The following is a 25,478-nucleotide window of genomic DNA, read 5'->3' on the forward strand; positions in this document are numbered from 1 at the left end:
TGTGTGGGGGGGTGTGGGGGGGTGGGGTGTGGGTGTGTGTGGGGTGTGTGGGTGTGTGTGTTGGGGGGGGGTGTGGGGGGGTGTGGGTGTGTGGGTGTGGGGGGTGTGGGTGTGTGTGTGGGTTTGGGGGGTGTGGTGGGGTGTTGGGGGGAGATCTGATTGAAACTTTGAGAATACTGAATGGCCGGGTCCGAGTGAATGTTGGGCCGATATTTCCATGAACAGGAAAGCCGAGGACCTGAAAGTGTAACCTCAGGTTTTAGAATCTGGAGAATGAGAAACGTCTTCAGCCCGAGAGTGGGGAATCTGTGGAATTCATTCCTACAGGAGGCTGCGGAGGCCGCAGCATTGAGTAGATTTAAGACGGAGATAGATCGGTTCTTGGCTGTTAAGGGGATTGAAGGTCACAGGGAGAAGGTGTGGGAATGGGGTTCAGAAACCTCTCAGCCATAACTGAATTACAGGGCAGACACAATGGGCCGAATGGCCTATATTCCACTCCTATGTCTTATGGTCTTATGGTTAGATAAGTGTGGACAATTCAGGGGGATGGTGGGGATGGAGAGGGTGACCGAGAATAGGGAGAGGTACGGCATTGAATGGATTCAAAAACAGGAATGAGGATTCGGAGGTGTTGCTGGACAGTTCCGGATGTAAGTCAGTAAGACACGAACGGAGAGTCCTGGATCTGCAGGAGGTTGTGAACAGTGGGAGGTGAGAGGGCAGTGAACACCTCCCACCGTGTGTAACAGTCCAGAAGGGGCTCCTCCAATCCGCCCTGACTGCACCATCTCTAAGACCCCACCTGAAGGGTCTCACTCCCATCGATCTTTCCCCACTGCCCTGGAAATCTCTCCTGGTTAACGATTTCTGTTTTGGAAACTCTGCTTCCTTCACCCTTTCAGGGACCAATTTGCAGATAACGAGGACTCGCTGAGATTGACCCACCTTCCCCCGGTTCACAAATCAGTTTTCCAAAATCTGTCATCTTTGGTCCCACACCTGTTTAACACTTGAAATAGTTTTGCTGTATTTGCATAAACAAATACTTTTAAAATTTTGAACACCTCTGATAAAATCTCCCATGCACGTGCTCAGCTCGAGAGAAGAGAGAGAGAGAGAGAGCTGGCTGAGGTTTGGAAATGGTTCTGAGCAGCATCTGGTAAACCTTTACACTATATGCCAAAGGAAGAATATTTCACTCACCAATTACGAAGATAATTTTGGTGACTTTCAGCTTTTCTGTAAAAGATATTTAGAATTTCATGGTTAAAACACAATTCCCACTTGACTTGTCCTCACTTATTTGGAATTCTCCCTTGTACCTTGTGACGATTGACAGGATGGGACCCTCGGTCATTGCGGTATCCCCTGGTCCGGAGTTCCAGCCAAAGTCTGGAATGGCCGGCCTAACATACGAGGAACGGCTGAGGATCCTGGGATTGTATTCATCAGAGTTTAGAAAGTTGAGGGGAGATCTAATAGAAACTTACAAGATAATGCATGGCTTAGAAAGGGTGGGTGCTGGGAATTTGTTTCTGTCAGGTGGGGAGGCTAGGACCCGTGGACACAGCCTGAGAATTAGAGGGGGTCAATTTAGATCGGAAATGCAGAGACATTTCTTCAGCCAGAGAGTGGTGGGCCTGTGGAATTCATTGCCGCAGAGTGCAGTGGAGGCCGGGACGCTAAATGTCTTCAAGGCAGAGATTGATAAAGTCTTGATATCACGAGGAATTAAGGGCTACGGGGAGAATGCGGGTAAGTGGAGTTGAAATGCCCATCAGCCATGATTGAATGGTGGAGTGGGCTCGATGGGCTGAATGGCCTTACTTCCACTCCTGTAGTCTGAGGGTCTTATGGTGTCAGTCTGAACTGAGGAGATGGAGGGGGCAGTTGAATGGACTGGAGCTGGCCACCGGGAGGAGGTTGTGGGCCATAACTCCCAGGAGAGGTGTTGTAGCAGTAAAGGCCTTAGCCCTGTGACCTGGCCAGGACACACTGACCTGTCAGCCTTGGCTGAGAGTAGGTCCGAACCCACAGTCACACTCAGGACGCTCCAGGCCGACAATCTCAATGCAATCCTGAGGGAGGACAATGTTACAAATCACACCACACCAGGTTATAGTCCAACAGGTTTATTGGGAAGCACTAGCTTTCCAAGTACTGCTCCTTCATCAGGTGGTTGTGGGGAATAAGATTAGATTAGATTACTTACAGTGTGGAAACAGGCCCTTCGGCCCAACAAGTCCACACCGACCCGCCGAAGCGCAACCCACCCATACCCCTACATTTACCCCTTACCTAACACTACGGGCAATTTAGCATGGCCAATTCACCTGACCCGCACATCTTTGTGACTGTGGGAGGAAACCGGAGCACCCGGAGGAAACCCACGCAATTGTAAGACAGAGAATTTATATCAATAGTTTACAGTGTGATTGACAAATACCATGATTGTTTGTTAAGTCTCTCATCTGTTAGAATGACCATGATAGTTTCACTTCTTGCATATGTAAATCACAAAACCTTTTTTAAAAGTTACATTCTCAGGTTAACTGTAACAATTGGTGCCAGCCCAGAGAAGATGTTGAGATGTTGAAGGTGTTAGCCCCCTGTGTTCCCTCTCTGTGCCATAATGTTTAGACTGATTCTAATCTAAAAAATAAGTTAACAGAGTCTTACATGGATTGGTGCAGGTTTTGAACCATGTACACTGTAACTCTGCAAGTACAAATTCACCTTGGAAGCGTATATGTGTATGTGTGCATACTCATCAAGGATAGACACCTCAGCACCACACTCTACCGCAAACCCACAGACAACCTCACAATTCTACACTTCTCCAGCTTCTAACCAAAACATATTAAAACAGCCATCCCCTATGGACAAGCCCTACGTGTACACCGGATCTGCTCAGATGAGGAGGGACATGACGGACACCTGGAAGTACTCAGGGATGCCCTCACAAGAACGGGGTACGATGCCCAACTCATCGACCGCCAGTTCTGACGTGCCACAGTGAGGAACCGTAATGACCTCCTCAGGAGACAGACACGTGCTGCAACTGACAGGGTACCCTTCGTTGTTCAGTATTTCCCAGGGGCTGAAAAACTATGCCATGTTCTTCGTGACCTGCAACACATCACCAAGACCTTCCCCACACCTCCACTACTTGCCTTTAAACAACCGCCAAACCTCAAACAGATCATTGTTCATAGCAAGCTGCCTGGCTCTCAGGACAACTCCATCCAACCCTGTCACGGTGTCAGATTGTGGACATAGATACCACTATTAGGCATGGGGACACCTCCCACCTTGTACATGGCAGGTACTCATGTGACTCAGCCAACGTTGTCTATCTTATACATTGCAGGCAAGGATGCCCTGAGGCATGGTACATTGGGGAAACCGAGCAAAGGCTACGACAATGGATGAATGGGCACCGCACAACAATCAACAGACAGGAGGGCTCCCTCCCAGTTGGGGAACACTTCAGTGGTCCAAGACATTCAGCCTCAGACCTTTGGGTGACCATCCTCCAAGGCAGACATCGGGACAGGCAGCAGAGGAAAGTGGCCGAGCAGAGGCTGATAGCTAAGTTCGGTCCCCATAGGGAGGGCCTCAACTGGGACCTTGGGTTCATATCACATTACAGGTGACCACCATTATACTACACACACACACAGATATTCCTACACACACACACATGCTCTCACACACACACACACACACACACACACTCTCTCACACAGAACACAGAAGCACTCCTACACACACACACACACACAACACACACACACTCCGACAGACACAGACTCCCACACTCACACATGTACCCTCTAACAGACTGAGACCCCTTTAAACTCACACACACGTACATACACATATGCTCTGTCTCACTGATACAACCTGGGTGGCACTAGGGACTGGGTTCGATTCCAGCCTTGGGTGACTGTCTGTGTGGTGTTTGCACATTCTCCCCGTGTCTGGGTGGGGTACTCTTCGGAGGGTGGTCTGGCCTAGTTGGGCCGAAAGGTCTGCTTCCACACTGTAGGGAATCTTAAAAAAAACCCGCCCACACATATACACTTCCAGGGTGAATCTGTACTTGCAGAGTTACATTGTACATGGTTCAAAACCTGCACCAATCCATGTCAGACTCTGATAAATCACTTTTGAGATTAGAATCAGTCTAAACATTATGACACAGACCGGGAACACAGGGGGCTAACACCTTTAACATCTCAACATCTGCTCTGGGCTGACACCAATTGTTACAGTTAACCTGAGAATGTAACTCTTAAAAAAGGTTTTGTGATTTACATATGCAAGAAGTGAAACTATCGTGGTCATTCTAACAGATGAGAGACTTAACAAACAATCATGGTATTTGTCAATCACACTGTAAACTATTGATATAAATTCTCTGTCTTACAATCTTATTCCCCACAACCACCTGATGAAGGAGCGACGCTCCGAAAGCTAGTGCTTCCAATTAAACCTGTTGGACTATAACCTGGTGTTGTGTGATTTTTAAATTTGTACACCCCAGTCCAACACCAGTACCTCCAAATCAGTGCTGAGGGAGTGCCGCACGGTCGGAGGGTCAGTGCTGAGGGAGTGCCGCACGGTCGGAGGGTCAGTGCTGAGGGAGGGACGCAGTGTCGGAAGGTCAGTGCTGAGGGAGGGACGCAGTGTCGGAGGATCAGTGCTGAGGGAGTGCCGCACGGTCGGAGGGTCAGTGCTGAGGGAGGGACGCAGTGTCGGAGGGTCAGTGCTGAGGGAGTGCCGCACGGTCGGAGGGTCAGTGCTGAGGGAGTGCCGCACTGTCGGAGGGTCAGTGCTGAGGGAGTGACGTACTGTTGGAGGGTCAGTGCTGAGGGAGTGACGTACTGTTGGAGGGTCAATGCTGAGGGAGTGGGCACTGCTGGAGAGCCAGTGCTGAAGGTGCAGCGCGCTCTCAGAGGGTCAGTGCTGAGGGAGTGGTCACATGTGGAGGGTCAGTGCAGAGGTAATGGTGCACTGTCAGAGGGTCAGTGCTGAGGGAGTGCCGTACTGTTGGAAGGTCAATACTGAGGGAGTGGTCACTGTTGAAGGGTCAGTGTTGAGGGAGTGCCGCATAGTCACAGGGTCAGTGCTGAGGGAGTGCCGTACTGTCGGAGTGTCAGTGCTGAGAGAGTGCCGCACTGTCAGAGGGTCAGTGCTGAGGGACTGCCGCACTGTCGGAGGGTCAGTGCTGAGGGAGTGACGTACTGTTGGAGGGTCAATGCTGAGGAAGTGGGCACTGCTGGAGGGCCAGTGCTGAAGGTGCGGCGCGCTGTCAGAGGGTCAGTGCTGACGGAGTGGTCACTGTTGGAGGGTCAGTGCAGAGGTAATGGTGCACTGTCAGAGGTCAGTGCTGAGGGAGTGCTGAACTGTTGGAGGGACAGTACTGAAAGAGTGCCACACTGTCAGAGCGTCAGTGCTGAGGGAGTGGGCACTACTGGAGGTTCAGTGCTGAGGGAGTGCTGCACTGTCAGAGGATCAGTGCTGACGGAGTGGGCACTGCGGGAGGGTCAGTGCTGAGGGTGTGGACACTGTCAGAGGGTCAGTGCTGAGGGAATGGGCACTGTCAGATGGTCAGTGCTGAGGGAGTGCCGCACTGTCGGAGGGTCAGTGCTGAGGGAGTGGGCACTGTCAGAGGGTCAGTGCTGAGGGAGTGCTGCACTGTCGGAGGGTCAGTGCTGAGGGAGCTGCGCACTTTCGGAGGGTCAGTACTGAGGGAGTGCCACACTGTCAGAGGGTCAGTACTGAGGGAGTGCTGCGCTGTCAGAGGGTCAGTGCTGAGGGAGTGCTGCGCTGTCAGAGGGTCAGTGCTGAGGGGTAACTGTGCTGTCGGAGGGTCAGTGCTGAGGGAATGCTGCAGTGTCAGAGGTTCAGTGCTGAGGGAGTGCCACACTGTCAGAGGGTCAGTACTGAGGGAGTGCCACACTGTTGGAGGGTCAGTGCTGAGGGAGTGCTGCACTGTCGGAGGGTCCGTGCTGAGGGAGTGCCGCACTGTCACAGGGTCAGTACTGAGGGAGTGCCACACTGTCAGAGGGTCAGTAATGAGGGAGTACCGCACTGTCGGAGGGTCAGTACTGAGGGAGTGCCACACTGTCGGAGGGTCAGTGCTGAGGGAGTGCTGCACTGTCGGAGGGTCCGTGCTGAGGGAGTGCTGTACTGTCACAGGGTCTGTGCTGAGGGAGTGCTGCAATGTCGGAGGGTCCGTGCTGAGGGAGTGCCGCACTGTCACAGGGTCAGTAATGAGGGAGTGCCACACTGTCAGAGGGTCAGTGCTGAGGGATTGCCACACTGTCGGAGGGTCAGTGCTGAGGGAGTGCTGCGCTGTCAGAGGGTCAGTGCTGAGGGAGTGCCGCGCTGTCGGAGGGTCAGTGCTGAGGGAGTGCCGTGCTGTCAGAGGGTCAGCGCTGAGGGAGTGCCGCACTGTCAGAGGGTAAGTGCTGAGGGAGTGCTGCACTGTCGGATGGTCAGTACTGTGAGAGTGCTGCACTGTCAGAGGGTCAGTGCTGAGGGAGTGCCGCACTGTCGGAGGATCAGTGCTGAGGGAGTGCCGCACTGTCGGAGGGTCAGTGCTGAGGGCGTGCCGCAGTGTCGGTGGGTCAGTGCTGAGGGAGCACCGCACTTTCGGTGGGTCAGTACTGAGGGAGTGCCACACTGTCAGAGGGTCAGTGCTGAGGGAGTGCCGCACTGTCAGAGGGTCAGTGCTGAGGGAGTGCCGCACTGTCGGAGGGTCAGTGCTGAGAGAGTGCCGCACTATCGGAGGGTCAGTGCTGGGGGAGTGGGCACTGTCAGACGGTCGGTGCAGAGCGAGTTGGCACTGTCGGAGGGTCAGTGCTGAGGGAGTGCCGCACTGTCGGAGGATCAGTGCTGAGGGAGTGCCGCACTGTCGGAGGGTCAGTGCTGAGGGCGTGCCGCAGTGTCGGAGGGTCAGTGCTGAGGGGGTGCTACGCTGTCAGAGGGTCAGTACTGAGGGAGTGCCACACTGTCGGAGGGTCAGTGCTGAGGGGGTGCTAGGCTGTCAGAGGGTCAGTACTGAGGGAGTGCACACTGTCGGAGGGTCAGTGAGGGAGTGCCACACTGTGAGGGTCAGTACTGAGGGAGTGCCACACTGTCGGAGGGTCAGTACTGAGTGCCACACTGTCAGAGGGTCATACTGAGGGAGTGCCTCACTGTCGGAGGGTCAGTGCTGAGGGAGTGCTGCACTGTCAGAGGGTCAGCGCTGAGGGAGTACTGCACTGTCAGAGGGTCAGTGCTGAGGGAGTGCCGCACTATCGGAGGGTCAGTGCTGAGGGAGTGCTGCACTGTCGGAGGGTCAGTGCTGAGGGAGTGCTGCACTGTCGGAGGGTCAGTGCTGAGGGAGTGCTGCACTGTCAGAGGGTCAGTACTGAGGGAGTGCCACACTATTGGAGGGTCAGTGCTGAGGGAGTGCTGCACTGTCAGAGGGCCAATGCTGATGGAGTGCCACACTGTCAGAGGGTCAGTGCTGAGGGACTGCCGCACTGTCGGAGGGTCAGTGCTGAGGGAGTGACGTACTGTTGGAGGTTCAATGCTGAGGAAGTGGGCACTGCTGGAGGGCCAGTGCTGAAGGTGCGGCGCGCTGTCAGAGGGTCAGTGCTGACGGAGTGGTCACTGTTGGAGGGTCAGTGCAGAGGTAATGGTGCACTGTCAGAGGGTCAGTGCTGAGGGAGTGCCGGACTGTCAGAGCGTCAGTGGTGAGGGAGTGCTGCGCTGTCAGAGGTTCAGTGCTGAGGGAGTGCCGCACTGTCGGAGGGTCAGTACTGAGAGAGTGCCACACTGTCGGAGGATCAGTGCTGAGGGAGTGCTGCACTGTCGGAGGGTCAGTGCTGAGGGAGTGCCGTACTGTCGGAGGGTCAGTGCTGAGGGAGTGCCGCACTGTCAGAGGGCAGTGCTGAGGGAGTGCCGTACTGTCAGAGGGTCAGTACTGAGGCAGTGCCACACTGTCAGAGGGTCAGTGCTGAGGGAATGCTGCAGTATCAGAGGTTCATAGAACATAGAGCATAGAACATAGAAAAATACAGCGCAGTACAGGCCCTTCGGCCCTCGATGTTGCGCCGACCGAAGCCTACGTAACCTACACTAGCCCAATAACCTCCATATGCTTATCCAATGCCCGCTTAAATGACCATAAAGAGGGAGAGTCCACCACTGCTACTGGCAGGGCATTCCATGAACTCACAACCGGCTGAGTAAAGAATCTACCCCTAACATCTGTCCTATACCTACCACCCCTTAATTTAAAGCTGTGTCCCCTAGTAACAGCTGACTCCATTAGCAGTAAAAGGTTCTCAGTGTCTACCCTATCTAAACCCCTAATCATCTTATACACCTCTATCAAATCTCCCCTAAACCTTCTTTTCTCCAATGAGAACAGCCCCAAGTGCCTCAGCCTTTCCTCATACGATCTTCCTACCATGCCAGGCAACATCCTGGTAAACCTCCTCTGCACTCGTTCCAATGCCTCCACATCCTTCCTATAGTATGGCGACCAAAACTGCACACAATACTCCAGATGAGGCCGCACCAGAGTCTTATACAACTGCAACATGACCTCAGGACTCCGGAACTCAATTCCTCTACCAATAAAGCCCAGTACACCATATGCCTTCCTCACAGCACTATTTACCTGGGTGGCAACTTTCAGAGATCTGTGTACATGGACACCAAGATCCCTCTGCTCATCCACACTACCAAGTAGCCTACCATTAGCCCAGTAATCCATCTTCTTGTTACTCCTACCAAAGTGAATGACTTCACACTTAGCTACATTGAACTCCATTTGCCACCTTTCTGCCCAGCTCTGCAACTTATCTATATCCCGCTGTAACCTGCCACATCCTTCTTCGCTGTCCACAACTCCACCGACCTTTGTGTCATCCGCAAACTTGTTCATCCAGCTTTCAAGCCCCTCCTCTAGATCATTTATAAAGATGACAAACAGCAATGGTCCCAAAACAGATCCTTGTGGAACCCCGCTAGTAACTGCACTCCAAGATGAACCTAGTCCATCAACTACTACCCTCTGTCTCCTTCCAGCCAGCCAATTCCTAATCCAAACCTCTAATGCACCCTCAATGCCATACCTCCGTAGTGTTTGCATTAGCCTACCATGGGGTACCTTATCGAACGCCTTGCTAAAACCCATATACACCACATCTACTGCTTTACCCTCATCCACCTCCTTAGTCACCTTCTCAAAGAACTCAATAAGGTTTGTGAGGCACGACCTGCCCTTCACAAAACCATGCTGACTATCCCTGATCACATTATTCCTATCCAGATGTTCATAAATCTTATCCCTTACAATTCTCTCTAAGACTTTGCCCACAGTGAGACTCACTGGCCTATAGTTACTAGGGCTATCCCTACTCCCCTTCTTGAACAAGGGGACCACATTCGCTATCCTCCAGTCTTCTGGCACTATTCCCGTAGACAATGACGACATAAAAATCAAGGCCAATGGCTCTGCTATCTCCTCCCTAGCTTCCCAGAGGATCCTCGGATAAATGTCATCAGGCCCAGGAGACTTATCTATTTTCATCCTTTCCAGTATTCCCCAGACCTCTTACCTACATACCTCAAGGCCATCCATTCTAATCACTTGTGACTCAATATTCACATCAGCAACAGTGTCCTGTTCATGAGTGAATACTGATGAAAAGTACTGATTTAATGTCTCTCCAATCTCCTCCGCCTCCACACACAACTTCCCACTACTATCCTTGACTGGACCGATACCTACCCTAGTCATCCTTTTATTCCTGACATACCTATAGAAAGCCTTTGGGTTTTCCCTAATCCTACCAACTAAGGACTTTTCATGTCCCCTTCTCGCTGCTCTTAGCTCTCTCTTTAGATCCTTCCTGGCTACCTTATAACTCTCAATCGCCCCAACTGAACCTTCACGCCTCATCTTTACATAGGCCGCTCTCTTCCCTTTCATAAGGGATTCCAATTCCTTATTAAACCACGGCTCCCTCACAAGGCCCTTTCCTCCCTGCCTGACTGGTACATACTTATCAAGGACACCCAATAGCTACTCCTTGAACAAGCTCCACATATCATTTGTGTCCTTCCCTTGAAGCCTATTTTTCCAATCCACACATCCTAAGTCATGCCTCACCGCATCATAATTTCCCTGCCCCCAGCTATAACTCTTGCCCTGCAGTGCACACTTATCCCTCTCCATCACTAGAGTAAAAGTCACCGAGTTGTGGACACTGTCCCCGAAGTGCTCACCTACCTCCAAGTCTAACACCTGGCCTGGTTCATTACCTAGAACCAAATCCAGTATAGTCTCACCTCTTGTTGGCCTGTCTACATATTGTGTCAGGAAACCCTCCTGCACACATTGGACAAACACCGACCCACCTAATGAACTCGAGCTATAGCTTTCCCAGTCAATATCTGGGAAGTTAAAGTCCCCCATAACAACCACCCTGTTACTTTCACTCTTCTCCTGAATCATCCTCGCAATACTTTCCTCTACTTCTCTCGGACTATTAGGAGGCCTGTAGAAAATTCCTAACAGGGTGACCTCACTTTTCCTATTTCTAACATCAGCCCAAACTACCTCAGATGGCAAGTCTTCCTCCATCATCCTTTCCACCGCTGTAATACTATCCTTGACAAGCAATGCCACACCACCCCCTCTTTTACCCCCACCTCTGACCCTACTAAAACATTTAAACCCTGGAACCTGCAACAGCCATTCCTGCCCCTGTTCAACCCACGTCTCTGTAATGGCCACAACATCAAAGTCCCAGGTACCAACCCACGCTGCAAGTTCACCACAGTGCTGAGGGAGAGCCGCATTGTCAGAGGGTCAGTGCTGAGGGAGTGCCGCACTGTCAGAGGGTCAGTACCGAGAGAGTGCCACACTGTCGGAGGATCAGTGTTGAGGGAGTGCTGCACTGTCGGAGGGTCAGTGCTGAGGGAGTGGGCGCTGTCGGAGGGTCAGTGCTGAGGGAGTGCTGCGCTGTCAGAGGGTCAGTGCTGAGGGAGCGCCGCACTGTCGGAGGGTCAGTACTGAGAGAGTGCCACACTGTCGGAGGATCAATGCTGAGGCAGTGGGCACTGTCGGAGGATCAGTGCTGAGGGAGTGCTGCACTGTCGGAGGGTCAGTGCTGAGGGAGTGCTGCACTGTCGGAGGGTCAGTGCTGAGGGAGTGCCGTACTGTCAGAGGGTCAGTGCTGAGGGAGTGGGCACTGTCGGAGGGTCAATACTGAAAGAGCGCCGCACTGTTAGAGGGTCAGTGCTGAGGGAGTGCCACATTGTTCGAGGGTCATTGCTGAGGGATTGGGCACTGTCAGAGGGTTACTGCTGTGGGAGTGCCGCACTGTCAGAGGGTCAGTGCTGAGGGAGCGCCGCATTGTCGGAGGGTCAGTGCTGAGGGAATGCTTCAGTGTCAGAGGTTCAGTGCTGAGGGAGAGCCGCATTGTCGGAGGGTCAGTGCTGAGGGAGTGCCGCACTGTCAGAGGGCCAGTGCTGATGGAGTGCCACACTGTCAAAGGGTCAGTGCTGAGGGTGTGCCGGACTGTCGGAGGGTCAGTGGTGAGGGAGTGCTGCGCTGTCAGAGGGTCAGTGCTGAGGGAGCGCCGCACTGTCAGAGGGTCAGTGCTGAGGGAGTGGTCACTGTCAGAGGGTCAGTGCTGAGGGAGTGCCGCACTGTCGGAGGGTCAGTGCTGAGGGAGTGAAGTACTGTTGGAGGGTCAATGCTGAGGGAGTGGGCACTGCTGGAGGGCCAGTGCTGAAGGTGCGGTGCACTGTCAGAGGGTCAGTGTTGACGGAGTGGTCACTGTTGGAGGGTCAGTGCAGAGGCAATGGTGCACTGTCAGAGGGTCAGTGCTGAGGGAGTGGGCACTGTCAGAGGGTCAGTGGTGAGGGAGTGCTGAACTGTTGGAGGGTCAGTGCTGAGGGAGCGCCGCACTGTCGGAGGATCAGTGCTGAGGGAGTGCTGCACTGTCGGAGGTTCAGTGCTGAGGGAGTGCTGCACTGTCGGAGGGTCAGTGCTGATCGAGTGCCGTACTGTCGGAGGGTCAGTGCTGATCGAGTGCCGTACTGTCGGAGGGTCAGTGCTGAGGGAGTGCCACACTGTCAGAGGGTCAGTGCAGAGGGAGTGCCGCACTGTCAGAGGGTCAGTGCTGAGGGAGTGGTCACTGTCAGAGGGCCAGTGCTGATGGAGTGCCACACTGTCAGAAGGTCAGTGCTGAGGGAGTGCCGCATTGTCGGAGGGTCAGTGCTGAGGGAGTGCCGCACTGTCGGAGGGTCAGTGCTGAGGGAGTGGTCACTGTCAGAGGGCCAGTGCTGATGGAGTGCCACAATGTCAGAAGGTCAGTGCTGAGGGAGTGCCGCACTGTCGGAGGGTCAGTGTTGAGGGAGTGCCGCACTGTCAGAGGGTCAGTGCTGAGGGAATGCCGCACTGTCGGAGGGTCAGTGCTGAGGGAGTGGGCACTGCTGGAGGGTCAGTGGTGAGGGAGTGCTGAACTGTTGGAGGGTCAGTGCTGAGGGAGCGCCGCACTGTCGGAGGATCAGTGCTGAGGGAGTGCTGCACTGTCGGAGGTTCAGTGCTGAGGGAGTGCTGCACTGTCGGAGGGTCAGTGCTGATCGAGTGCCGTACTGTCAGAGGGTCAGTGCTGATTGAGTGCCGTACTGTCGGAGGGTCAGTGCTGAGGGAGTGCCACACTGTCAGAGGGTCAGTGCAGAGGGAGTGCCGCACTGTCAGAGGATCAGTGCTGAGGGAGTGGGCACTGTCAGAGGGTCAGTGCTGAGGGAGTGGGCACTGTCAGACGGTCGGTGCTGAGCGAGTTGGCACTGTCGGAGGGTCCGTGCTGAGGGAGTGCCGCACTGTCGGAGGATCAGTGCTGAGGGAGTGCCGCACTGTCGGAGGGTCAGTGCTGAGGGCGTGCCGCAGTGTCGGAGGGTCAGTGCTGAGGGGGTGCTACGCTGTCAGAGGGTCAGTACTGAGGGAGTGCCACACTGTCGGAGGGTCAGTGCTGAGGGGGTGCTACGCTGTCAGAGAGTCAGTACTGAGGGAGTGCCACACTGTCGGAGGGTCAGTACTGAGGGAGTGCCACACTGTCAGAGGGTCAGTGCTGAGGGAGTGCCACACTGTCAGAGGGTCAGTACTGAGGGAGTGCCACACTGTCGGAGGGTCAGTACTGAGGGAGTGCCGCGCTGTCAGAGGGTCAGTACTGAGGGAGTGCCACACTGTCGGAGGGTCAGTGCTGAGGGAGTGCCACACTGTCAGAGGGTCAGTGCAGAGGGAGTGCTGCACTGTCAGAGGGCCAGTGCTGAGGGAGTGCCACGCTGTCAGAGGGTCAGTACTGAGGGAGTGCCACACTGTCGGAGGGTCAGTGCTGAGGGAGTGCTGCACTGTCAGAGGGTCAGCGCTGAGGGAGTACTGCACTGTCAGAGGGTCAGTACTGAGGGAGTGCCACACTATCGGAGGGTCAGCGCTGAGGGAGTACTGCACTGTCAGAGGGTCAGTACTGAGGGAGTACTGCACTGTCGGAGGGTCAGTGCTGAGGGAGTGCTGCACTGTCGGAGGGTCAGTGCTGAGGGAGTGCCGCACTGTCAGAGGGCCAGTGCTGATGGAGTGCTACACTGTCAGAGGGTCAGTGCTGAAGGACTGCCGCACTGTCGGAGGGTCAGTGCTGAGGGAGTGCTGCAGTGTTGGAGGTTCAATGCTGAGGAAGTGGGCACTGCTGGAGGGCCAGTGCTGAATGTGCGGCGCGCTGTCAGAGGGTCAGTGCTGACGGAGTGGTCATTGTTGGAGGGTCAGTGCAGAGGTAATGGTGCACTGTCAGAGGGTCAGTGCTGAGGGAGTGCCGGACTGTCAGAGCGTCAGTGGTGAGGGAGTGCTGCGCTGTCAGAGGGTCAGTGCTGAGGGAGCGCCGCACTGTCGGAGGGTCAGTACTGAGAGAGTGCCACACTGTCGGAGGATCAGTGCTGAGGGAGTGCTGCACTGTCGGAGGGTCAGTGCTGAGGGAGTGCCGTACTGTCGGAGGGTCAGTGCTGAGGGAGTGCCGCACTGTCAGAGGGCAGTGCTGAGGGAGTGCCACACTGTCAGAGGGTCAGTACTGAGGCAGTGCCACACTGTCAGAGGGTCAGTGCTGAGGGAATGCTGCAGTATCAGAGGTTCATAGAACATAGAGCATAGAACATAGAAAAATACAGCGCAGTACAGGCCCTTCGGCCCTCGATGTTGCGCCGACCGAAGCCTACGTAACCTACACTAGCCCAATAACCTCCATATGCTTATCCAATGCCCGCTTAAATGACCATAAAGAGGGAGAGTCCACCACTGCTACTGGCAGGGCATTCCATGAACTCACAACCGGCTGAGTAAAGAATCTACCCCTAACATCTGTCCTATACCTACCACCCCTTAATTTAAAGCTGTGTCCCCTAGTAACAGCTGACTCCATTAGCAGTAAAAGGTTCTCAGTGTCTACCCTATCTAAACCCCTAATCATCTTATACACCTCTATCAAATCTCCCCTAAACCTTCTTTTCTCCAATGAGAACAGCCCCAAGTGCCTCAGCCTTTCCTCATACGATCTTCCTACCATGCCAGGCAACATCCTGGTAAACCTCCTCTGCACTCGTTCCAATGCCTCCACATCCTTCCTATAGTATGGCGACCAAAACTGCACACAATACTCCAGATGAGGCCGCACCAGAGTCTTATACAACTGCAACATGACCTCAGGACTCCGGAACTCAATTCCTCTACCAATAAAGCCCAGTACACCATATGCCTTCCTCACAGCACTATTTACCTGGGTGGCAACTTTCAGAGATCTGTGTACATGGACACCAAGATCCCTCTGCTCATCCACACTACCAAGTAGCCTACCATTAGCCCAGTAATCCATCTTCTTGTTACTCCTACCAAAGTGAATGACTTCACACTTAGCTACATTGAACTCCATTTGCCACCTTTCTGCCCAGCTCTGCAGCTTATCTATATCCCGCTGTAACCTGCCACATCCTTCTTCGCTGTCCACAACTCCACCGACCTTTGTGTCATCCGCAAACTTGCTCACCCAGCTTTCAAGCCCCTCCTCTAGATCATTTATAAAGATGACAAACAGCAATGGTCCCAAAACAGATCCTTGTGGAACCCCGCTAGTAACTGCACTCCAAGATGAACATAATCCATCAACTGCTACCCTCTGTCTCCTTCCAGCCAGCCAATTCCTAATCCAAACCTCTAATGCACCCTCAATGCCATACCTCCGTAGTGTTTGCATTAGCCTACCATGGGGTACCTTATCGAACGCCTTGCTAAAACCCATATACACCACATCTACTGCTTTACCCTCATCCACCTCCTTAGTCACCTTCTCAAAGAACTCAATAAGGTTTGTGAGGCACGACCTGCCCTTCACAAAACCATGCTGACTATCCTTGTTCACATTATTCCTATCCAGATGTTCATAAATCTTATCCCTTACAATTCTCTCTAAGACTTTGCCCACAGTGAGACTCACTGGCCTATAGTTACTAGGGCTATCCCTACTCCCCTTCTTGAACAAGGGGACCACATTCGCTATCCTCCAGTCTTCTGGCACTATTCCCGTAGACAACGACGACATAAAAATCAAGGCCAATGGTTCCGCTATCTCCTCCCTAGCTTCCCAGAGAACCCTAGGATAAATGCCATCAGGCCCAGGAGACTTATCTATTTTCATCCTTTCCAGTATTCCCCAGACCTCTTCCCTACATACCTCAAGGCCATCCATTCTAATCACTTGTGACTCAATATTCACATCAGCAACAGTGTCCTGTTCATGAGTGAATACTGATGAAAAGTATTGATTTAGTGTCTCTCCAATCTCCTCCGCCTCCACGCACAACTTCCCACTACTATCCTTGACTGGACCGATACCTACCCTAGTCATCCTTTTATTCCTGACATACCTATAGAAAGCCTTTGGGTTTTCCCTAATCCTACCAACTAAGGACTTTTCATATTCCCTTCTCGCTGCTCTTAGCTCTCTCTTTAGATCCTTCCTGGCTACCTTATAACTCTCAATCGCCCCAACTGAACCTTCACGCCTCATCTTTACATAGGCCGCTCTCTTCCCTTTCATAAGGGATTCCAATTCCTTATTAAACCACGGCTCCCTCACAAGACCCTTTACTCCCTGCCTGACTGGTACATACTTATCAAGGACACCCAATAGCTGCTCCTTGAACAAGCTCCACATACCATTTGTGTCCTTCCCTTGAAGCCTATTTTTCCAATCCACACATCCTAAGTCATGCCTCACCGCATCATAATTTCCCTGCCCCCAGCTATAACTCTTGCCCTGCAGTGCACACTTATCCCTCTCCATCACTAGAGTAAAAGTCACCGAGTTGTGGTCACTGTCCCCGAAGTGCTCACCTACCTCCAAGTCTAACACCTGGCCTGGTTCATTACCTAGAACCAAATCCAGTATAGCCTCACCTCTTGTTGGCCTGTCTACATCTTGTGTCAGGAAACCCTCCTGCACACATTGGACAAACACCGACCCATCTAATGAACTCGAGCTATAGCTTTCCCAGTCAATATCTGGGAAGTTAAAGTCCCCCATAACAACCACCCTGCTACTTTCACTCTTCTCCTGAATCATCCTCGCAATACTTTCCTCTACTTCTCTCGGACTATTTGGAGGCCTGTAGAAAACTCCTAACAGGGTGACCTCACCTTTCCTATTTCTAACCTCAGCCCAAACTACCTCAGATGGCAAGTCTTCCTCCATCATCCTTTCCACCGCTGTAATACTAACCTTGACAAGCAATGCCACACCACCCCCTCTTTTACCCCCATCTCTGACCCTACTAAAACATTTAAACCCTGGAACCTGCAACAGCCATTCCTGCCCCTGTTCAACCCACGTCTCTGTAATGGCCACAACATCAAAGTCCCAGGTACCAACCCACGCTGCAAGTTCACCACAGCGCTGAGGGAGAGCCGCATTGTCGGAGGGTCAGTGCTGAGGGAGTGCCGCACTGTCAGAGGGTCAGTACTGAGAGAGTGCCACACTGTCGTAGGATCAGTGTTGAGGGAGTGCTGCACTGTCGGAGGGTCAGTGCTGAGGGAGTGGGCACTGTCAGATGGTCAGTACTGAGGGAGTGCCGCACTGTCGGAGGGTCAGTGCTGAGGGGGTGCCTCACTGTCGGAGGGTCAGTGCTGAGGGAGTGCCACATTGTTCGAGGGTCATGGCTGAGGGATTGGGCACTGTCAGAGGGTTACTGCTGAGGGAGTGCCGCACTGTCAGAGGGTCAGTGGTGAGGGAATGCTGCAGTGTCAGAGGTTCAGTGCTGAGGGAGTGCTACACTGTCGGAGGGTCAGTGCTGAGGGAGTGCTGAACTGTTGGAGGGTCAGTACTGAGGGAGTGCCACACTGTCAGAGCGTCAGTGCTGAGGGAGTGGGCACTACTAGAGGCTCAGTGCTGTAGTGGTGCTGCACTGTTGGAGGGTCAGTGCTGAGGGGGTGGGCACTGTTGGAGGGTCAGTGCTGAGGGAGTGCTGTGCTGTCAGAGGGTCAGTGCTGAGGGAGAGACGCACTGTCGGAGGGTCAGTACTGAGAGAGTGCCACACTGTCGGAGGATCAATGCTGAGGCAGTGGGCACTGTCGGAGGATCAGTGCTGAGGGAGTGCTGCACTGTCGGAGGGTCAGTGCTGAGGGAGTGCCGTACTGTCAGAGGGTCAGTGCTGAGGGAGTGGGCACTGTCAGAGGGTCAATACTGAAAGAGCGCCGCACTGTTAGAGGGTCAGTGCTGAGGGAGTGCCACATTGTTCGAGGGTCATTGCTGAGGGATTGGGCACTGTCAGAGGGTTACTGCTGAGGGAGCGCCGCATTGTCGGAGGGTCAGTGCTGAGGGAATGCTTCAGTGTCAGAGGTTCAGTGCTGAGGGAGAGCCACATTGTCGGAGGGTCAGTGCTGAGGGAGTGCCGCACTGTCAGAGGGCCAGTGCTGATGGAGTGCCACACTGTCAAAGGGTCAGTGCTGAGGGTGTGCCGGACTGTCGGAGGGTCAGTGGTGAGGGAGTGCTGCGCTGTCAGAGGGTCAGTGCTGAGGGAGTGCCGCACTGTCAGAGGGTCAGTGCTGAGGGAGTGCCGCGCTGTCGGAGGGTCAGTGCTGAGGGAGTGCCGCACTGTCAGAGGGTCAGTGCTGAGGGAGTGGTCACTGTCAGAGGGCCAGTGCTGATGGAGAGCCACACTGTCAGAGGGTCAGTGCTGAGGGAGTGCCGCACTGTCGGAGGGTCAGTGCTGAGGGAGTGCCGCACTGTTGGAGGGTCAATGCTGAGGGAGTGGGCACTGCTGGAGGGCCAGTGCTGAAGGTGCGGTGCACTGTCAGAGGGTCAGTGTTGACGGAGTGGTCACTGTTGGAGGGTCAGTGCAGAGGTAATGGTGCACTGTCAGAGGGTCAGTGCTGAGGGAGTGGGCACTGTCAGAGGGTCAGTGGTGAGGGAGTGCTGAACTGTTGGAGGGTCAGTGCTGAGGGAGCGCCGCACTGTCGGAGGATCAGTGCTGAGGGAGTGCTGCACTGTCGGAGGTTCAGTGCTGAGGGAGTGCTGCACTGTCGGAGGGTCAGTGCTGATCGAGTGCCGTTCTGTCGGAGGGTCAGTGCTGAGTGAGTGCCACATTGTTCGAGGGTCATTGCTGAGGGATTGGGCACTGTCAGAGGGTTAGTGCTGACGGAGTGGTCACTGTTGGAGGGTCTGTGCTGAAGGAGTGGGCACTATCAGATGGTCAGTGCTGAGGGTGTGCCGCACTGTCGGAGGGTCAGTGCTGAGGGCGTGGGCACTGTCGGAGGGTCAGTGCTGAGGGAGTGCCGCACTGTCGGAGGGTCAGTGCTGAGGGCGTGCGGCAGTGTCGGAGGGTCAGTGCTGAGGGAGTGCCACACTGTCGGAGGGTCAGTGCTGAGGGAGTGCCACACTGTCGGAGGGTCAGTGCTGAGGGAGTGCTGCGCTGTCAGAGGGTCAGAGCTGAGGGAGTGCCACACTGTCGGAGGGTCAGTGCTGAGGGAGTGCTGCGCTGTCAGAGGGTCAGTGCTGAGGGAGTGGTCACTGTTGGAGGGTCAGTGCAGAGGTAATGGTGCACTGTCAGAGGGTCAGTGCTGAGGGAGTGCTGAACTGTTGGAGGGTCAGTACTGAGAGAGTGCCACACTGTCAGAGCGTCAGTGCTGAGGGAGTGGGCACTACTGGAGGTTCAGTGCTGAGGTGGTGCTGCACTGTTGGAGGGTCAGTGCTGAGGGGGTGGGCACTGCTGGAGGTTCAGTGCTGAGGTGGTGCTGCACTGTCGGAGGGTCAGTGCTGAGTGAGTGCCGCACTGTCAGAGGGTCAGCGCTGAGGGTGTACCGCACTGTCGGAGGGTCAGTACTGAGGGAGTGCCACACTGTCAGAGGGTCAGTACTGAGGGAGTGCCACACTGTCGGAGGGTCAGCGCTGAGGGAGTGATGTACTGTTGGAGGGTCAATGCTGAGGAAGTCGGCACTGCTGGAGGGCCAGTGCTGAAGGTGCGGCGCGTTGTCAGAGGGTCAGTGCTGACGGAGTGGTCACTGTTGGAGGGTCAGTGCTGAGGGAGTGCTGCACTGTCAAAGGATCAGTGCTGAGGGAGTGCCGGACTGTCAGAGGGTCAGTGGTGAGGGAGTGCTGCGCTGTCAGAGGGTCAGTGCTGAGGGAGCGCCGCACTGTCGGAGGGTCAGTACTGAGAGAGTGCCACACTGTCGGAGGATCAGTGCTGAGGGCGTGCCGTACTGTCGGAGGATCAGTGCTGAGGAAGTGCTGCACTGACGGAGGGTCAGTGCTGAGGGAGTGCCGTACTGTCGGAGGGTCAGTGCTGAGGGAGTGGGCACTGTCGGAGAGTCAGTGCTGAGGGAGTGGGCACTGTCGGAGGGTCAGTGCTGAGGGAGTGCCACATTGTTCGAGGGTCAGTGCTGAGGGAGTGCTGCACTGTCGGAGGGTCAGTGCTGAGGGAGTGCCGTACTGTCGGAGGGTCAGTGCTGAGGGAGTGGGCACTGTCGGAGGGTCAGTGCTGAGGGAGTGCCACATTGTTCGAGGGTCATTGCTGAGGGATTGGGCACTGTCAGAGGGTTACTGCTGAGGGAATGCCGCACTGTCAGAGGGTCAGTGCTGAGGGAGTGCTGCACTGTCGGAGGGTCAGTGCTGAGGGAGTGGGCACTGTCGGAGGGTCAGTGCTGACGTAGTGCCACATTGTTTGAGGGTCATTGCTGAGGGAGTGCCGCACTGTCAGAGGGCAGTGCTGAGGGGGTGCCACACTGTTAGAGGGTCAGTGCTGAGGGAGTGCCGCACTGTCGGAGGGTCAGTGCTGAGGGAATGCTGCAGTATCAGAGGTTCAGTGCTGAGGGAGAGCCGCATTGTCGGAGGGTCAGTGCTGAGGGAGTGCCACACTGTCAGAGGGCCAGTGCTGATGGAGTGCCACACTGTCAGAGGGTCAGTGCTGAGGGACTGCCGCACTGTCGGAGGGTCAGTGCTGAGGGACTGCCGCACTGTCGGAGGGTCAGTGCTGAGGGAGTGACATACTGTTGGAGGGCCAGTGCTGAAGGTGCGGCGCGCTGTCAGAGGGTCAGTGCTGATGGAGTGGTCACTGTTGGAGGGTCAGTGCAGAGATAATGGTGCACTGTCAGAGGGTCAGTGCTGAGGGAGTGGGCACTGTCAGATGGTCAGTGCTGAGGGAGTGCCGCACTGTCGGAGGGTCAGTGCTGAGGGAGTGGGCACTGTCGGAGGGTCAGTGCTGAGGGAGTGCCGCACTGTCGGAGGATCAGTGCTGAGGGAGTGCTGCACTGTCGGAGGATCAGTGCTGAGGGAGCACCGCACTTCGGAGGGTCAGTACTGAGGGAGTGCCACACTGTCAGAGGGTCAGTACTGAGGGAGCGCCGCACTGTCGGAGGGTCAGTACTGAGAGAGTGCCACACTGTCGGAGGGTCAGTGCTGAGGGAGTGCCGCACTGTCACAGGGTCTGTGCTGAGGGAGTGCTGCACTGTCGGAGGGTCCGTGCTGAGGGAGTGCCGCACTGTCAGAGGGCCAGTGCTGAGGGAGTCCCGCACTGTCGGAGGGTCAGTGCTGAGGGAGTGACGTACTGTTGGAGGGTCAATGCTGAGGAAGTGGGCACTGCTGGAGGGCCAGTGCTGAAGGTGCTGCGCGCTGTCAGAGGGTCAGTGCTGACGGAGTGGTCACTGTTGGAGGGTCAGTGCAGAGATAATGGTGCACTGTCAGAGGGTCAGTGCTGAGGGAGTGCTGAACTGTTGGAGTGTCAGTACTGAGAGAGTGCCACACTGTCAGAGCGTCAGTGCTGAGGGAGTGGGCACTACTGGAGGTTCAGTGCTGAGGTGGTGCTGCACTGTTGGAGGGGCAGTGCTGAGGAGTTGGGCACTGCGGGAGGGTCAGTGCTGAGGGAGAGCCGCATTGTTGGATGGTCAGTGCTGATGGAGTGCCACACTGTCAGAGGGTCAGTGCTGAGGGACTGCCGCACTGTCGGAGGGTCAGTGCTGAGGGAGTGACGTACTGTTGGAGGGTCAATGCTGAGGGAGTGGGCACTGCTGGAGGGTCAGTGCAGAGGTAATGGTGCACTGTCAGAGGGTCAGTGCTGAGGGAGTGGGCACTGTCAGATGGTCAGTGCTGAGGGAGTGCCACACTGTCGGAGGGTCAGGGCTGAGGGGGTGCCACATTGTTCGAGGGTCATTGCTGAGGGATTGGGCACTGTCAGAGGTTTACTGCTGAGGGAGTGCCACACTGTCGGAGGGTCAGTGCTGAGGGAGTGCCGCACTGTCAGAGGGCCAGTGCTGAGGGAGTGCCGCACTGTCGGAGGGTCAGTGCTGAGGGAGTGCTGCACTGTCGGAGGGTCAGTGCTGAGGGAGCGTCGCACTGTCGGAGGGTCAGTGCTGAGGGAGTGCCGTACTGTCGGAGGGTCAGTGCTGAGGGAGTGGGCACTGTCGGAGGGTCAGTGCTGAGGTAGTGCCACATTGTTCGAGGGTCATTGCTGAGGGATTGGGCACTGTCAGAGGGTTACTGCTGAGTGAGTGCCGCACTGTCAGAGGGTCAGTGCTGAGGGAATGCCACACTGTCGTAGGGTCAGTGCTGAGGGAGTGCCGCACTGTCAGAGGGCAGTGCTGAGGGAGTGCCACACTGTCAGAGGGTCAGTGCTGAGGGAGTGCCGCACTGTCAGAGGGCAGTGCTGAAGGGGTGCCACACTGTTAGAGGGTCAGTACTGAGGGAGTGCTGCACTGTCAGAGGGTCAGTGCTGAGGGAATGCTGCAGTATCAGAGGTTCAGTGCTGAGGGAGAGCCGCATTGTCGGAGGGTCAGTGCTGAGGGAGTGCCACACTGTCAGAGGGCCAGTGCTGATGGAGTGCCACACTGTCAGAGGGTCAGTGCTGAGGGACTGCCGCACTGTCGGAGGGTCAGTGCTGAGGGAGTGACGTACTGTTGGAGGGTCAGTGCTGAGGGAGTGACATACTGTTGGAGGGCCAGTGCTGAAGGTGCGGCGCGCTGTCAGAGGGTCAGTGCTGATGGAGTGGTCACTGTTGGAGGGCCAGTGCAGAGATAATGGTGCACTGTCAGATGGTCAGTGCTGAGGGAGTGCCGCACTGTCGGAGGGTCAGTGCTGAGGGAGTGGGCACTGTCGGAGGGTCAGTGCTGAGGTAATGGTGCACTGTCAGAGGGTCAGTGCTGAGGGAGTGCTGAACTGTTGGAGGGTCAGTACTGAGGGAGTGCTGCACTGTTGGAGGGTCAGTGCTGAGGGGGTGGGCACTGTTGGAGGGTCAGTACTGAGGGAGAGCCGCATTGTCGGAGGGTCAGTGCTGAGGGAGAGCTGCATTGTCGGAGGGTCAGTGCTGAGGGAGTGCCACACTGTCAGAGGGTCAGTGCTGAGGGAGTGCCGCACTGTCGGAGGGTCAGTGCTGAGGGAGTGCCGCACTGTCAGAGGGTCAGTGCTGAGGGAGTGGTCACTGTCAGAGGGCCAGTGCTGATGGAGTGCCACACTGTCAGAGGGTCAGTGCTGAGGGAGTGCCGCACTGTCGGAGGGTCAGTGCTGAGGGAGTGAAATACTGTTGGAGGGTCAATGCTGAGGGAGTGGGCACTGCTGGAGGGCCAGTGCTGAAGGTGCGGTGCACTGTCAGAGGGTCAGTGTTGACGGAGTGGTCACTGTTGGAGGGTCAGTGCAGAGGTAATGGTGCACTGTCAGAGGGTCAGTGCTGAGGGAGTGGGCACTGTCAGAGGGTCAGTGGTGAGGGAGTGCTGAACTGTTGGAGGGTCAGTGCTGAGGGAGCACCGCACTGTCGGAGGATCAGTGCTGAGGGAGTGCTGCACTGTCGGAGGTTCAGTGCTGAGGGAGTGCTGCACTGTCGGAGGGTCAGTGCTGATCGAGTGCCGTACTGTCGGAGGGTCAGTGCTGAGGGAGTGGGCACTGTCGGAGGGTCAATACTGAAAGAGCGCTGCACTGTCGGAGGGTCAGTGCTGAGGGAGTGCCGTACTGTCAGAGGGTCAGTGCTGAGGGAGTGGGCACTGTCGGAGGGTCAATACTGAAAGAGCGCCGCACTGTTAGAGGGTCAGTGCTGAGGGAGTGCCACATTGTTCGAGGGTCATTGCTGAGGGATTGGGCACTGTCAGAGGGTTACTGCTGTGGGAGTGCCGCACTGTCAGAGGGTCAGTGCTGAGGGAGTGCCGCACTGTCGGAGGGTCAGTGCTGAGGGAGTGCCGCACTGTCAGAGGGTCAGTGCTGAGGGAGTGGTCACTGTCAGAGGGCCAGTGCTGATGGAGTGCCACACTGTCAGAGGGTCAGTGCTGAGGGAGTGCCGCACTGTCGGAGGGTCAGTGCTGAGGGAGTGAAGTACTGTTGGAGGGTCAATGCTGAAGGAGTGGGCACTGCTGGAGGGCCAGTGCTGAAGGTGCGGTGCACTGTCAGAGGGTCAGTGTTGACGGAGTGGTCACTGTTGGAGGGTCAGTGCAGAGGGAGTGGGCACTGTCAGAGGGTCAGTGGTGAGGGAGTGCTGAACTGTTGGAGGGTCAGTGCTGAGGGAGCACCGCACTGTCGGAGGATCAGTGCTGAGGGAGTGCTGCACTGTCGGAGGTTCAGTGCTGAGGGAGTGCTGCACTGTCGGAGGGTCAGTGCTGATCGAGTGCCGTACTGTCGGAGGGTCAGTGCTGAGGGAGTGCCGCACTGTCATAGGGTCAGTGCTGAGGGAGTGCCGCACTGTCGGAGGGTCAATACTGAAAGAGCGCTGCACTGTCGGAGGGTCAGTGGTGAGGGAGTGCCACATTGTTCGAGGGTCATTGCTGAAGGAGTGGGCACTATCAGAGGGTCAGTGCTGAGGGAGTGCCGCACTGTCGGAGGGTCAGTGCTGAGGGCGTGGGCACTGTCGGAGGGTCAGTGCTGAGGGAGTGCCGCACTGTCGGAGGGTCAGTGCTGAGGGCGTGCGGCACTGTCGGAGGGTCAGTGCTGAGGGAGTGCCACACTGTCGGAGGGTCAGTGCTGAGGGAGTGCCACACTGTCGGAGGGTCAGTGCTGAGGGAGTGCTGCGCTGTCGGAGGGTCAGTGCTGAGGGAGTGCCACACTGTCGGAGGGTCAGTGCTGAGGGAGTGCTGCGCTGTCAGAGGGTCAGTGCTGAGGGAGTGCTGCGCTGTCGGAGGGTCAGTGCTGAGGGAGTGCCACACTGTCGGAGGGTCAGTGCTGAGGGAGTGACATACTGTTGGAGGGTCAATGCTGAGGGAGTGGGCACTGCTGGAGGGCCAGTGCTGAAGGTGCGGTGCGCTGTCAGAGGGTCAGTGCTGAGGGAGTGGGCACTGTCGGAGGGTCAGTGCTGAGGGAGCACCGCACTTTCGGTGGGTCAGTACTGAGGGAGTGCCACACTGTCGGAGGGTCAGTGCTGAGGGAGTGCTGCACTGTCGGAGGGTCCGTGCTGAGGGAGTGCCACACTGTCGGAGGGTCAGTGCTGAGGGAGTGCCACACTGTCGGAGGGTCAGTGCTGAGGGAGTGCTGCACTGTCGGAGGGTCCGTGCTGAGGGAGGGCCGCACTGTCACAGGGTCTGTGCTGATGGAGTGCCGCACTGTCAGAGGGTCAGTGCTGAGGGAGTGACGTACTGTTGGAGGTTCAATGCTGAGGAAGTGGGCACTGCTGGAGGGTCAGTGCTGAAGGTGCGGCGCGCTGTCAGAGGGTCAGTGCTGACGGAGTGGTCACTGTTGGAGGGTCAGTGCAGAGGTAATGGTGCACTGTCAGAAGGTCAGTGCTGAGGGAGTGCTGAACTGTTGGAGGGTCAGTACTGCGAGAGTGCCACACTGTCAGAGCGTCAGTGCTGAGGGAGTGGGCACTACTGGAGGTTCAGTGCTGAGGTGGTGCTGCACTGTTGGAGGGTCAGTGCTGAGGGGGTGGGCACTGCTGGAGGTTCAGTGCTGAGGTGGTGC

The 25,478-nt window shown here is 55.8% G+C and overlaps 1 protein-coding gene across 3 annotated transcripts in view; it reads right to left on the reverse strand.

The window, feature by feature from the left end:
• Nucleotides 1-25,478, reverse strand: part of LOC132835900 (adenylate kinase isoenzyme 5-like) — an 88,574-nt gene that overhangs the window by 9,747 nt on the left and 53,349 nt on the right. For all 3 annotated transcript variants that reach the window (XM_060854996.1, XM_060854997.1, XM_060854998.1), the window contains exon 10: nucleotides 1,207-1,242. In XM_060854996.1, coding sequence (XP_060710979.1) covers nucleotides 1,207-1,242 — 36 coding nt within the window. The remainder of the gene's footprint in view (nucleotides 1-1,206; nucleotides 1,243-25,478) is intronic.

This window comes from Hemiscyllium ocellatum, chromosome 45, assembly GCF_020745735.1.
Source record: "Hemiscyllium ocellatum isolate sHemOce1 chromosome 45, sHemOce1.pat.X.cur, whole genome shotgun sequence".
Classification (NCBI taxonomy): domain Eukaryota; kingdom Metazoa; phylum Chordata; class Chondrichthyes; order Orectolobiformes; family Hemiscylliidae; genus Hemiscyllium; species Hemiscyllium ocellatum.